Consider the following 13,035-nt stretch of genomic DNA (forward strand, 5'->3'; position numbering starts at 1 on the left):
GGTGTATAAGACACACAAAGATTTTGAAGAAGTAAGTAAGAAAAAAAGTTTTTGCCTTCCCTCAGCCCCCAGCAGCACTCTGCAGGCTTCAGCAGGGCTGGGACAAGCCAAAAAGGTCCCAGTTTTTGTGAAAAATGGCCTGTTTTTCACAAAAACGGGGGCACTTTTGCCTTGCCCTAGCCCTGCTGTAGCCTGCAGAGTGCTGCTGGGGACTGAGGTAAGGCAAAAAAGCCTCTGTTTTTGTGAAAAATGGAACATTTTTTCACATTTTTTGCAAAAATGGGATACGTGGACTGGGCTTGAGGAGGCCAAAAATGGCTGTATTCTGTGTATAAGATGCACCAACATTTTCATGCTCTTTTAGGAGGGGGAAGGTGCATATTCTGAAAAATGCAGTATTTTGTTATCCTGAAGAATACTATAATTCCAAATGGCAAGTTATTTTTGAAAGGGATCTCAGTCAAAAAAAGGTAATGCTTATGTCTGTTTTGAATTAAAGTTGACTTAATAGAAATGGCATTAGTAATTTCTAATAGCAGAAAACAGTTCAAACAGATTAGGCTCGGCCTAGAGTATATTAGTTGTTTATTGAATATTTTTTGTGTATGAAAAAATAGTTTATAGAAGTTAAAATTTTGCAACCTCTATCATGAAAGAGAGTAGAAGCTGCATGCAGCCTGAGCATATTGTTTTCTGGCAATTAACCCTTGCTATTTATAATAAAAAAAACTCTTCAGGTGTCATTGCAACTTTTTTAACTCAATGGACAAATCTAGTTAATCTGGTAACAAGCAATCAGGAATAATACCAGATTTTAGCTGTTTTCCTTAATTTGCAACCTCATTTTTCACCCTTTTCCTTCAGAGCATCAGACTATATTTTTAAAGGTTGTAATGTTTTCCCTCATTACCTTGTTTGGAAAAGAACCAAGTAATCATTTATATTTGAAAGTTAAATGCTGTGTGCATGTTTATATTATGTTTGGTCTTTGTAAATATTTGTAGCAAATTTTAATTAACATAGAATGGAATCTACAGTACTGAGTGGACTGTAATTGGGATGGTTATTAGGGAGCTTGAAAAAAATGGTCTAAGAAGCCATCTGCTGCTGTATATTCAGGATATTATTGGAGAGGAGGGTAAGAGGAGGAAGTCGGATCACTTTTTTATTTAATTTAGCAAATCTGCCAGGCCATTCAACTCCCAACATGTTTCACAGATGGGAAAAGGTTTTTTATATTGGAATGCAATGTTTGCCTTTGCCAAACACTTTTCATTCAAAACCTCTAAGTTCTATTTTGGACTCATCTGTCCACAAAGCATTCTTCCAATAGCCTTGTGGCTTATCAATTGGTCTTTTAAAAATTGTAAATGGGAAGCAGTGTTCTTTTCAGAACATTGTATAACCATTATTTTCTCCTGAGTGTTCCCGGGAGAGTGCAAGAATGGGTTGTCTCGTCTGTTTTGCTTAGAGACTGAGCTGTCAACTTTGTGGCCATGCCCCCTGTCACCTTCTCTGGCCCAATTTTGGCTCGGTCTGTGCTTAGACCAGACATGTCAACTTATCAGGAATTCCTGCACTCTTAGGAAACAGGTTTTTACAGCGATTTATTGCAATTTAAGGGGTGGGGGGTGGGGAGAATTTAAAATCTAGATTTTGGAGACAGTGGAAAAATACATACTAAAGTTAGATAAATTAACTACATCTAGATAATTTCTTAATAGATAACGATTTAGAGTGGGGCCTGAAACCAGTAGTCATAATTCATATTTTTTTTTTTAAAAGGTAGAATAATTAAGCAAACTATATATAAATACAAGTAGTCCTCAACTTCCAACAGTTCATTTAGTACTGAAGTTACGATGGAACTGAAAAAAAAATGACTTACACTTATAACCATTGCAACATCTCTAGGGTCATGAGGTCAAAATTTGGTTGCTTGGCAACTGACTCATATATGCCAATTGTAGTGTCCTAGGGTCATGTTATCACCGTTTGTAAACGTCTGACAAGCAAAGTCAATGGGGAAGCCAGATTCACCTAACAACCATGTTAATAACGTAACTGAAGTTAGTCACTTAACAACTGTGACAAGAAAGGTTGTAAAATGGGGCAGAACTCACTTAATCTCTCATTAACAGCATAAATTTTGAGTACAATTGTGGTCCTAAGTCGAGGACAACCTGTACATTAGTTTGCTTATTACAGTTAGCTCTATGCTAGACATGTAGATTAGATACAGAAGCATTAGCTAGAACAAGAAAAGCAGAGGAGTAGGTAGAATTTGGAGAAACCGATCTGCTATGAAACAAGGCTTAGCAATATTACATTTAATGGAGAAATACACTTGTCACTTCACAGTCTCCTTATACTTGGCTTTTATAAGTTTTAAAATTGCCTTTTGATTCCATCTCTTGAATAAAACTGGGAAAACTGAAAGCAACCATGATGGATTATCACCTGTTACTTCCTACTTGAGCCTCTTATGATGTATTTGAAAGTCAGAGGTAACCCCCAAAGCCATCTATCAAATGCTATGTCAACCTGAGAGGCAATCAAACAAGATTGTAAGTTACCTCTGCTTTGTTTAACTTTTGCATAAATGACATAGTAGGTTACTTGGATGGGACTTTTATTCTCCAAAGTTGATAGAGCCATTTATATCCATCCTTCTGTATGCATGTCTAGAAACCCCTATAAGTTTTAGAAGAATTCTACAAACCATTGAGAATCTTTCAGGGAGAATTGTTTGTACATAAATAAGATAAGAACTAAAAATATGAGTTTTGTTTGAAGACTAAAGAATGCTGCTGGCATATAAATGGGCGTACATCTGGGTAGGTCATATGTTGTCTCTACCTCTAATAGTAATGAACATACATCATTACTATTGTTGCTCAAAATGCTTTGAGAATTAGCATTCCTAAAATGTTTATAATCAAAATATTATTATTGTTGGAAAGGTTTTGAGTCTGATTGACATATTTCAAGTATGTTTTAGTTTATTGATTGGTAACAAAGGTGACATAAGCCTAAAGGGAAGGGTTTGGAGTTCCCCTAATTATGCAAATTCTAATATGTAATCAATATAGCGAACAGTTTTATTGGGCTATGGCAGAATATATGTTAATAACATTCACATGGTGAAACAATGTATGGAAACATTTGGAAAAAGGAGAAACAAAGTTGACGGTCCATATTTAATCTTTGACTAAGATTGATCTTGGCCATAGAGTTTTATGGATGTCAAAAGTAAGTGGCCTATATGGTTATGTTAGAGAACTAGAAGTTCTTGAAATTAGGAGAGACTTCAGTCTGGTAATGTTTTTCCTGGTGTTAACCTTGACAGAAGATACAGTATACTGTATGAGAATTTGTGTCCTGGAGTATCTGTGCCTTCAAGATGACTGTCAAATAGTCCCTTTCTTTGATCATATTCGGAAAACATCCCAAAATATCCCACCCTTACCTTTAAAAGGATGATTAGATATACTGATAAATTTTATATCTTTGTACTTTTTTCTGGTTATAATTTTACTCTAGCATACAATATTTACAAGCTTGTAAATATGTTGGGAATTGACTGCTAATGAGAATTAAGTAGATTCATCAAAATCCTCAGTTATATAATTGCGTTGTTGTATTTCTGTCCCATTATGCTTTGTTTTCTACTCACCTTGTTTGACAGTTTTAATATTAAAGCTTATTAGCATATTATATTAGCATTTCATTACTTTTTAAATTCTTTTTATAGCATAGAATACTTTAACATATATTGTTACTTTTGTAGTAACAATATTTTAATGCTGTACCTAGTTTTAATATCAACTATAACTAATCATAATTTAGTTAATAGTTACCTTATTTTCATCCTAGACTGGAAAAATGATTTAAATGTTTTTATACTGTATTAAAACATGTATATATTGTAAAATGTACACACACACATACCAGGTCTTATATTAATTTTTGCTGCAAATGACACATTAGGGCTTATTTTCCAGTTAGGTCTTATTTTTGGAAAAATACTAAATTGCATCTGTCTGGCTGATGATCTTAACTGGGGCTTATTTTTTGGTAGGATTTATATTAGAAGCATCTGGAATAATCATGCTAGGGCTTATTTTACGTTTGGGACTTATTTTCAGGAAAACGTGCTACATACATAATAGTTTTATTAAAAGAAATCCACATTTCATTGTAGTTGTCCATGAATAATCTGTTTGTAAGCAAGTTGTTCATAGGGTACATGGTCTTAGGTCTGTGTAACTGAGGCCATAAACTTGTGTTTTAAGTTTGAAAAACTCATTTCTTGGTAGCAAGGACACAGACAATCTATTTTGTCCCCCTGCCAGTTTCCATGTTGTAGGTATATCATTAAAAAGAATGTCTATATCTGAAAGTATTAAAACTTCATTTCAAAATCAAATCCATTTATTTAACAAATTTAGAGGCTGTCCATCTCACTCTCAGTGCAAATGTGGACAGTATATACATGATTGCAACCTCCCAGAACTTAATTATTTTACACCATTGAAAAATATATTTTATGAACTGTTATTCTGTTTGTATCTCTACCAACACAATGATTTACATTCCTTTTCTTTATAAATTTGTTAAAGGATATTCCTATATTCTCAATTATTGGGAAAATAATTAAAATTGCATCTTTTTCAAAGGTATCTTTGGAATTGAGGAAACCCACAAAAATGTACAAAACAATTTTTTAAAATATTTCCTGGATAAAGGATCATGGGAATTACATTCATTTTTAGAGCATTTATCCCATCTCAAAGGATATGTTTTAATCTCATCAATTAGTGTCCAGATAAATCTATTAATGATTTTATACTTATTCAGTAATTATTTATTTAATATTTATTCTTATTTAAGAAATAGTACTTGAAATAAGGATACCTAAACAATGGAGGAATTTGGTACATATATAAAAACGATAATGATTTTATTTTATTATTCAGGAGAATTTCTTCAAACATTATTTAGTTGTGTGATTTTTTTATTTTTATTTTATTAAAAAGTATTAACAATAAAAAAATCATAAAATTGTAACAAATCAAATTATTTCTATAAAATAACCTTATTGATTTTGCTGTTGGTTTATTTTTTATAGAAATATGTTCTCATAATAGCAAATAATAAAAATCAGTTATGACTAATAGAGTGTAACAGAATCTAGGGCACGGGTGACAACTCGATCATGTCACATGATGTATTGTGAAGCATTGTGATGTTTTTGCCTTTGCGGAGCCGGAGTAGGCGTGGCCTGCACATGACACATTTGACCCTTGGGGTGCTAGTTTGACAGGCTGATACATGTTTGATCCTTTTTTGTTTATTAAATTTATGTGCCACCCATCTCACTATTAGCTTACAACAGCATAAAAACCAGAATATAAAAACATTAAAATGTCAGAAACATTAAAATTTATAGAAACTGGATAAAACTAGGAACCAGTACGTGTACAGGATGGAAATGGGATCTTCTTTCATAGACCATTAGCCATGTTGCGTGGGTCCCAAGCCATGCAAGTCCTTCTGGATAAGGTTGGCGGACCTGCAGCTGCAAGGCAAGGCAGGTGTTGGAGCGTGGGTGTCCTGGCTGCAGGGGCCCTGAGGTAGGCCAGTGCAGGATTAGTTCCACCCCCCTGTCTTGTGGTGGCGACACTGGTACGCTATATGGCCTCCTGCCCTGCCATGAGCAAGCAGAAGAATTGGGCCTTCAATACATGAGGAAAAAAAGACAGCCCCTGAAAATAAGCCCTAGTGCTTTTTTGGTGCCCAAAAGAAAATAAGACCTGGTCTTATTTTCAGGAAACATGGTACAAAAGAAGAAGCTCTATGTAAGTTTCCTCTCATGGATAAAATATTGCATGCTTGGCCTGTGGAATGCTATGGAATTTTCTGTGCAAGTGTTTTTTAAAAGTAACCTGGTACGATCAATAAGAACAGAAATGTATATTTATTAAATAGAAAGTAAAAACCAATAAGCTCATAACCCTGAGTTCATCCTTTGTAAGGAAATATAAATTCTGGGCGTGTTGCTTTGCTTTTGCTCTTTGCCAACCTGGAAATTTAGAAAAAAAGAAAGAAAGAAACGGAGCAGGACTCTGGTGACTGGTTTTGTTCAGGTACCTGCTTCAGAGTAGTTTGTAGATACTCATTCTGAATTTTAGTTATTTTATTCCTGTGTTATCATGTGAATTAGCACACGGTCATAAATATATCAGCTCAAGGATTCAGAAGACATAGGGTTTTTTTAATTATTATTTTTTGAGAGCTACAATACTAACACTTTTGTCATTTGGATTAATACTTTGGACTGGAAGAAATCATTGAAAATAAGCTCTTCTGCTTTGCTAGTTTTATGTGTGTGTGTGTGCTTTCATAGATTTTCATGGGTATAGGTATGCAGGTCTTGGCGTATTCGGGTCTTTTCCTGGATAAGATTAACAGTATCTATTTCGATGGGGTCACACTCATCATCTTCAGGCTGGTGCCTTTGGCTTCATGCTTGTGCGAGCTGCCGTTTTTCTATAAATATAGGTGGGGGTGTGGAATGTTGGCTTTGTTGCTTTAAACGGATTGGTTGGCTGTGTTGTCACATCTTGATTGGTTGCTGGAATTGATGTTTGGTGAGGGTGTTTGGTGATGGTGTCCTGTGTTGTTCTGGGTCCTGTGTCGGTTTTTGTGGCTGGAACTCGTTTACTGACGAGCTAGTTTCCAGATGTCTGGTAGGCGGGAGGTATCATCACGTTTATTCATGTTGTGGGAGTTTTTCTCTATTTCAATAGCTTCCATAATTATTCTCTTGTTGAAGTGTTCAGTTTTGGAGAGTAATTTGGTTCCTTCAAAATCAATTTCATGTCCCGTTGCTTTAAGGTGCTGGAAAAGGGAGGAAGTTTTTTCTTCTTTTCTGACTGCGTTTTTGTGTTCTGCGATGCGTGCATTTATTCTCCTATTAGTTTATCCAATGTATGTGGCTGGGGAGATTTTGCATGGTATTTCATAGACTCCTTGGTTTTCTAGCTGGATCTTGTCTTTGGGGTTTCTTAAGATGTTGGCTATTTTTTGGTCAGTGCCGAAGACTGTCTTGATATTGTGTTTGTGGAGAATTTTGCTGATTTTATCTGTGGTGCCTTTGATGTAAGGGAGGAGGGCGATACCGTTGTCCTGTTCTGTGTCTCAGTTCTTGGGGGGGGGGGTGTCTCCCTTTGGATTAGGTTGGTAATTGTATTTTTTTTTTTTGAATCCGTTGGAAATTAATACGTTTGTGAGGGTGTGTAATTCAGTTTTCAGGTGGTCTTTGTCAGTTAGGCGCTTGGTTCTGGAGATGAGGGTCTTGACTACAGATTTGATCTGTGCAGGGTGGTGATGGGATTCTGCGTTTAAGTAGCGGTTGGTGTGTGTTTTTTTCTGGTAGATGGTGTGTCCTAGGGAGCCATTGGGTTTTTTGTAGATTAGGATGTCCAGAAAGGGAGGTTGGTTGTTAGCTTGTATTTCCATAGTAAATTGTATTTTGGGGTGTAGGCTGTTGAGATGTGTGAGGAAGTTGTCCAGTTTTTGTTTCCTATGTGGCCAAATTACGAAAGTGTCATCTAAATATCTAAGCCAGAGTTTGGGTTTGTGTTCAGATTTATCTAAGGCATTGGTTTCAAAGTGTTCCATGTATACGTTTGCGATGACGGGTGAGAGGGGTGATCCCATAGCTGCTCCTTCTATCTGTTTGTATATTTGTCCATTGTGGATGAAGTATGTGTTGGTTACGCAGTGGTTGGTCAGATCTAGGATCCACAAACAGATTTTGCCACATACATTGGACAAACTAATAGGAGAATAAATGCATGCATCGCAGAACACAAGAACGCAGTCAGAAAAAAAGAAAAAAACTTCCTCCCTTTTCCAGCACCTTAAGAGCCGAGGTGGCGCAGTGGTTAGGGTGCAGTACTGCAGGCCACTTTAGCTGACTGTGATCTGCAGCTCAGCGGTTCAAATCTCACCAGGCTCAAGGTTGACTCAGCCTTCCATCCTTCCGAGGTGGGTGAAATGAGGACCCGGACTGTGGGGGCAAGTGGCTGACTCAATTTGCTAAATAAATTTGTAAACCGCTTAGAGAGGACTGAAAGCCCTATGAAGCGGTATATAAGTCTAATAAATAAATAAATAATTATGGAAGCCATCAAAATAGAAAAACACCCCCACAACATGAATAAATGTGATGATACCTCCCGCCTACCAGACATCTGGAAACCAGCCCTAGTCAACAAACGAGCTCCACCCACCACCCAGATCGTTACAACACAAAAGAGCAACGGACACATAGCCAGCACATCAGCCACACAGGATGATACGAAACAGCCGACCAATCTACAAATATCAACTCCATCTACCAATCAGGATGCAACTACACAGCCAATCAACCCACTTAGAGCAACAAAGCCAGCACTCCACACACCCCCACCAAGATTTATAGAGAGACGGCAGCTCCGACCACGCTTTACTTGCACAAGCACAAAGCTGAAAACACCAGCCTGAAGATGGCGAGTGGGATCTCGCTGAAACGTTGCTAAGACAATCTCAATGTTACACGGGAAAAGACCCGAATACAACAAGACCCGTGTGTGTGTGTGTGTGTGTGTGTGTGTGTGTAAATTCATTCATTCATTCCCAATGCATATTTAAAAACAGGAGCCTCTACTGGTTGTGCACTAAATGTGTCTACCTCAGACCCAAATGTAACAAATCTTCCCTCCCAGTTTTGAACATAGTCACATAATGTAGAAAAACAAAAAGAGACATATATCAAACCATGCTGCAAAATTTATATAATCATACTCCTTCAGAGAAAGAATATTTTGCAATATATCCATTACTTTAAAGGTGTGTGGCAGATCAGACCATAGGCTTATCAAATCCAACATTCTGTTTCCTGCTGTGGTCAGTAAGATAACACTGGGTGGTCCATGGCAAAACATGGAAGTAATAGCTATTCTTCCTCCTCAGTTTAAATTTATAGGCATGCTGTTTTCTAGAGATAGCTTGCATGCAGCCATGAAGATTAATACTGTAAGTGATAATACTTAATCATTACACATTTGTTTTATTTCTTTTTAAATGTGATTAATTCCAATGTGTGCACAAATTTTAAAACCAGGTTATGGACAGTATTCTGGTTTTTATGACATTATGATTCCTTAACTTCAACAATCAGATTATTTTTGAGAAACATGTATACACACAAACTAGTGGTTGTCTATAGCATGACAATTTTTTGTCCTATTTTCTAATCCAAATACTTATTTCTTGTTGGCTTTTCTCTTTAGAATTACCAATATCAGTTTTTAGCAGCTCTTGTTTTGTTATAGATTTATAACAATTTTGCATCACTCATTAAGATGATTTGGGATTGTTTGCAATAAAACATCATAAAACATCCCACTAAAATAACCATCATTTGCCATAAAAACTATGGTTGAAATAAACGTTACCCAATGACAATAGCTGACTGTTAATGCTGTTGTGAAACGTTTTTCCATGCAGGTGATCCAGAATTCTGCTATAGTTGATGATATAATTAATTGTCACCAGCTCTGAGGAGACCCAGCATGCCTTACTCTTCCATCTAGTGTGTCCAGACAAGGGGACTAGGCAGAAGTTGATAGATGACCTTTTCAAGGGAAAGCACACCACTGTCTTTTTCATAGTAGTATCATCACACTTTTCTTCAGAGAAATGTTAACCCTATCCTAAATCTAGCAAAATCTAGCGGGTCCCATCTCCTAAGGAGATACACCTGGTGGGACCCAGAAGAAGGGCCTTCTCCGTAGTTGCTCCCTCTCTCTGGAACATCATTCCCCCAGAGATTAGAATGGCCCTCACCCTACACTCTTCCGGAAGGCGCTAAAGACCTGGTTCTGCCAGTGGGCCTGTAGAACCCAGAGCAGGATGGAGCCAATTAAATACCTTGTGTGATTTGTCGCCAGGGTGGGGGGTGATTTTATTATATTATATTAATTTATTTGATTCTTTTTTATTGTTTTAAATGAGGTTTTACATTCTGTAAGCTGCCTTTAGTCGCCATGTGTGAATAGGCAGCAATATAAATTCAATAAATAAATAAATAATAAATAAATAATAAATAAATAAATAAATAAAATATGTTTTTAAATCTTATACCAGTCTTGGCAGCTTTTCATTCTCTTTATCTCCTACAGCTCCCCTGCAAAGCATGGAGTTGCTCAAGATCTGTGACAGGGAGGAAGCCACACAGGAATAATTTTATCCAGTTGTCTGTCTATAACAGACTGATCAAGTACAGGTTGAACTATCCACCAAATTGTCAGGAAATTACCTGAATGTCTTCAGAAAACCATCAGCATTTATTTGCTGCCTAGAATGCATCCTGACCAAAAATGATCTGACAGTAGTAAAGGACAGATACATGTCAAAATCCTTCATATGTAGATCCTATCTCATTTACTGTGAATCTAAACTAAATCCAATCCTTGCTTGTCTTCAGCAGTTATGTTTTAGTTTACCAACACAGGTCCATCGTTACAAGTAAATCTGTGTAGAAATTAAAGAAGAGGATCTTTATGAATACCATTCCCAGAGTGATGGGGAAGAAATGTGACTCACCCCAAAACAATATGAGGAGAGGAAGAAATAGCTCAGATTGACACTTCTTTAATTTTCCAGGAGTATTGGTGTAAGTGTGGAAAGCATAATCAGGCTTGGAAGGTTCTGTTTCTATAACTAGTATAATAAAGTAACCTTCCTTTGCACATATTTTCACAGTCTGGTATACATAATGGGGTTGATAGACCATAAAATTGCAAACCAACCCAAAGCCAATTCTTAAGCATGGAGATTAAAATTCATCAGAACCAGAAGTCTAGGAGATGTCATGTAATAGAATGTGGGAATGATCTTGAGAAATTAGGAAAAGAGCCATAACCAGGAGAACAGTGAGATAAGAGACAGCTTAGCTTGCAGAAAGAATTTATAGAAATAATAAATAATCTCAGAAAGGACCCTTTAGGCCCTTGCAGAAACTAGAGACTGTAATTGCAATGGGGGAGAAATTTATTTTCAGACTTGGCAGGATTCTGATAATGTAACCTTATAAAAGAGTAGAATTTATTCACCTGGGTATGGTTCTTGTCTGGACTATATCACGAGGTTGAACTCACAATCCAAAAATGTGGTCCATGATCTTCTACAGATCATTTTGTACACCAGCTTTAGCTCATGTTTATCCTTACAATCCATTTTCTCATATATATACACATCCAGTTATTTCCAAAGTAGCATTGTTGATTATTTTCAAATTCGTATATCCTGTCCTTCTTATCCATCATTGCTACTCATACAAGACCTGAAACCTGGTTGGTCAAATCTTGAGATCCTGAAATCAAATTTTAAAAAAAATTGCTCTCTGGATTGAACACTAAAACTATCATCAGCAGTTTGGTCATTTAGGTACAAGCCTGGAGCAATGGATTAGAAGAAGGGATCTGCACTGTGGGTCTGTTATTTTAGTGGTCTACTGAACACCCACCCACCCCAATTTTCATATGCTCAACATTGCTAAATATGGTCATTACCAGTATCCTTTCAGCATTCTGGCATCCCATTTGGCATCTGATACCTTTTTATCCTACACCTTTAGTGGCAGCATGCATAGTACAGTACATTTGCAAACCCTTTAAGTCCAACCTATGCCCCCATCAGTTTGCATCTACAATTCCATGGGCATTTCATTACATCCTAATTATGATCATGTTCTTTTTCTTAGTACATAAATCAAATCTCTTGAAAGTATGTTTTTGAATCTTGAGCAAAGTTCTTAAACATATGGCACAATTTTAAGTGTCTGACTAAAGCAACTGCTGTAATGTTATCTCTGTTGAGAAAGAAATAAGATTTTCATGGATTTAAATTGTGTTTCCTGACAACTTTAAGTTTATGTATTTTTATATTTTGTAAGTGTTTCATGGCTGAATTGTTCCAGATTTTTCAAATTAAAATAGAACACAAATTTCACATTTATAGCCAAAGTACTTTTCTCTATTTAATTAGTAGAGTAGGCCAATAAATGTTTGTGACTCATGGAAAAACTCAGTAGGAGCCTTTATTTTTTTAAAAAAATGCAATTATGTTGTGTGGAGATTGGATGGAGCATAACTTCATATTCTGTGGAGCAGTGAATGCAGATTATACTGAGAGATTAATACTGTAAATTATAAAGAAATCCTACAGGCAGCATCGCTAATGGGATTGGTAGATAATTTTGAGAGGTATAGACTATGTTCATGAAACATCAATGTGACTCAACACATGAGAATTGTTTGATAATCCAAATATAAAAAATAATTGTCACTCATTATAAACTTATTTTTGCTTTAGATAATTAGTTATAGAAACTATGCTAGTATGTCTTCCCTTTTTCTGTATGATGTAATGCTAGAGTTTCCTGATTTGTTTTGGTCTTGGTAATTTATTATTTGTAGTTTTTATTTTTTAAACATTTAATTGAAATATTTCAAATTCACTTTTCATATACTAATTTGAAAATGTGTATGTATACTAAGTGTATCTTTCTCTGAATTTATAATAAATTTTAGAAATGAAATTAATTAAAAAATGTCTTACAGCCAATGGTAACGACAACAAGAAATTCAAGGGTGAAGATAAAATGGATGGAGCTCCCTCTCGTGTTCTTCATATCAGGAAATTACCAGGAGAAGTGACAGAGACAGAAGTTATTGCTTTGGGCTTACCTTTTGGTAAGGTAACCAACATTCTCATGCTGAAAGGAAAAAATCAGGTATTTTCTCTTTTTTGTCTTATTTTTTTCAAGGTCCGAAGTTTTTTTTCCATCCTAAGACACTTAAGTTTTACACTTACCATGTATGCATTTTACCATAATATACCAATTACAGGAAACTTTTTTAATCCACTGAGAGATGGAAAAGTATTTTAGGATGTTAAGTGCAAAATCAAATACAATGTGAC

The 13,035-nt window shown here is 36.0% G+C and overlaps 1 protein-coding gene across 5 annotated transcripts in view; it reads left to right on the forward strand.

Moving 5' to 3' along the window:
* Positions 1-13,035, forward strand: part of PTBP2 (polypyrimidine tract binding protein 2) — a 66,153-nt gene that overhangs the window by 18,022 nt on the left and 35,096 nt on the right. For all 5 annotated transcript variants that reach the window (XM_032217467.1, XM_032217470.1, XM_032217472.1 and 2 more), the window contains one exon: positions 12,675-12,847. In XM_032217467.1, the coding sequence (XP_032073358.1) occupies positions 12,675-12,847 (173 nt within the window). The remainder of the gene's footprint in view (positions 1-12,674; positions 12,848-13,035) is intronic.

Source organism: Thamnophis elegans, chromosome 5 (assembly GCF_009769535.1).
Source record: "Thamnophis elegans isolate rThaEle1 chromosome 5, rThaEle1.pri, whole genome shotgun sequence".
Classification (NCBI taxonomy): Eukaryota; Metazoa; Chordata; class Lepidosauria; order Squamata; family Colubridae; genus Thamnophis; species Thamnophis elegans.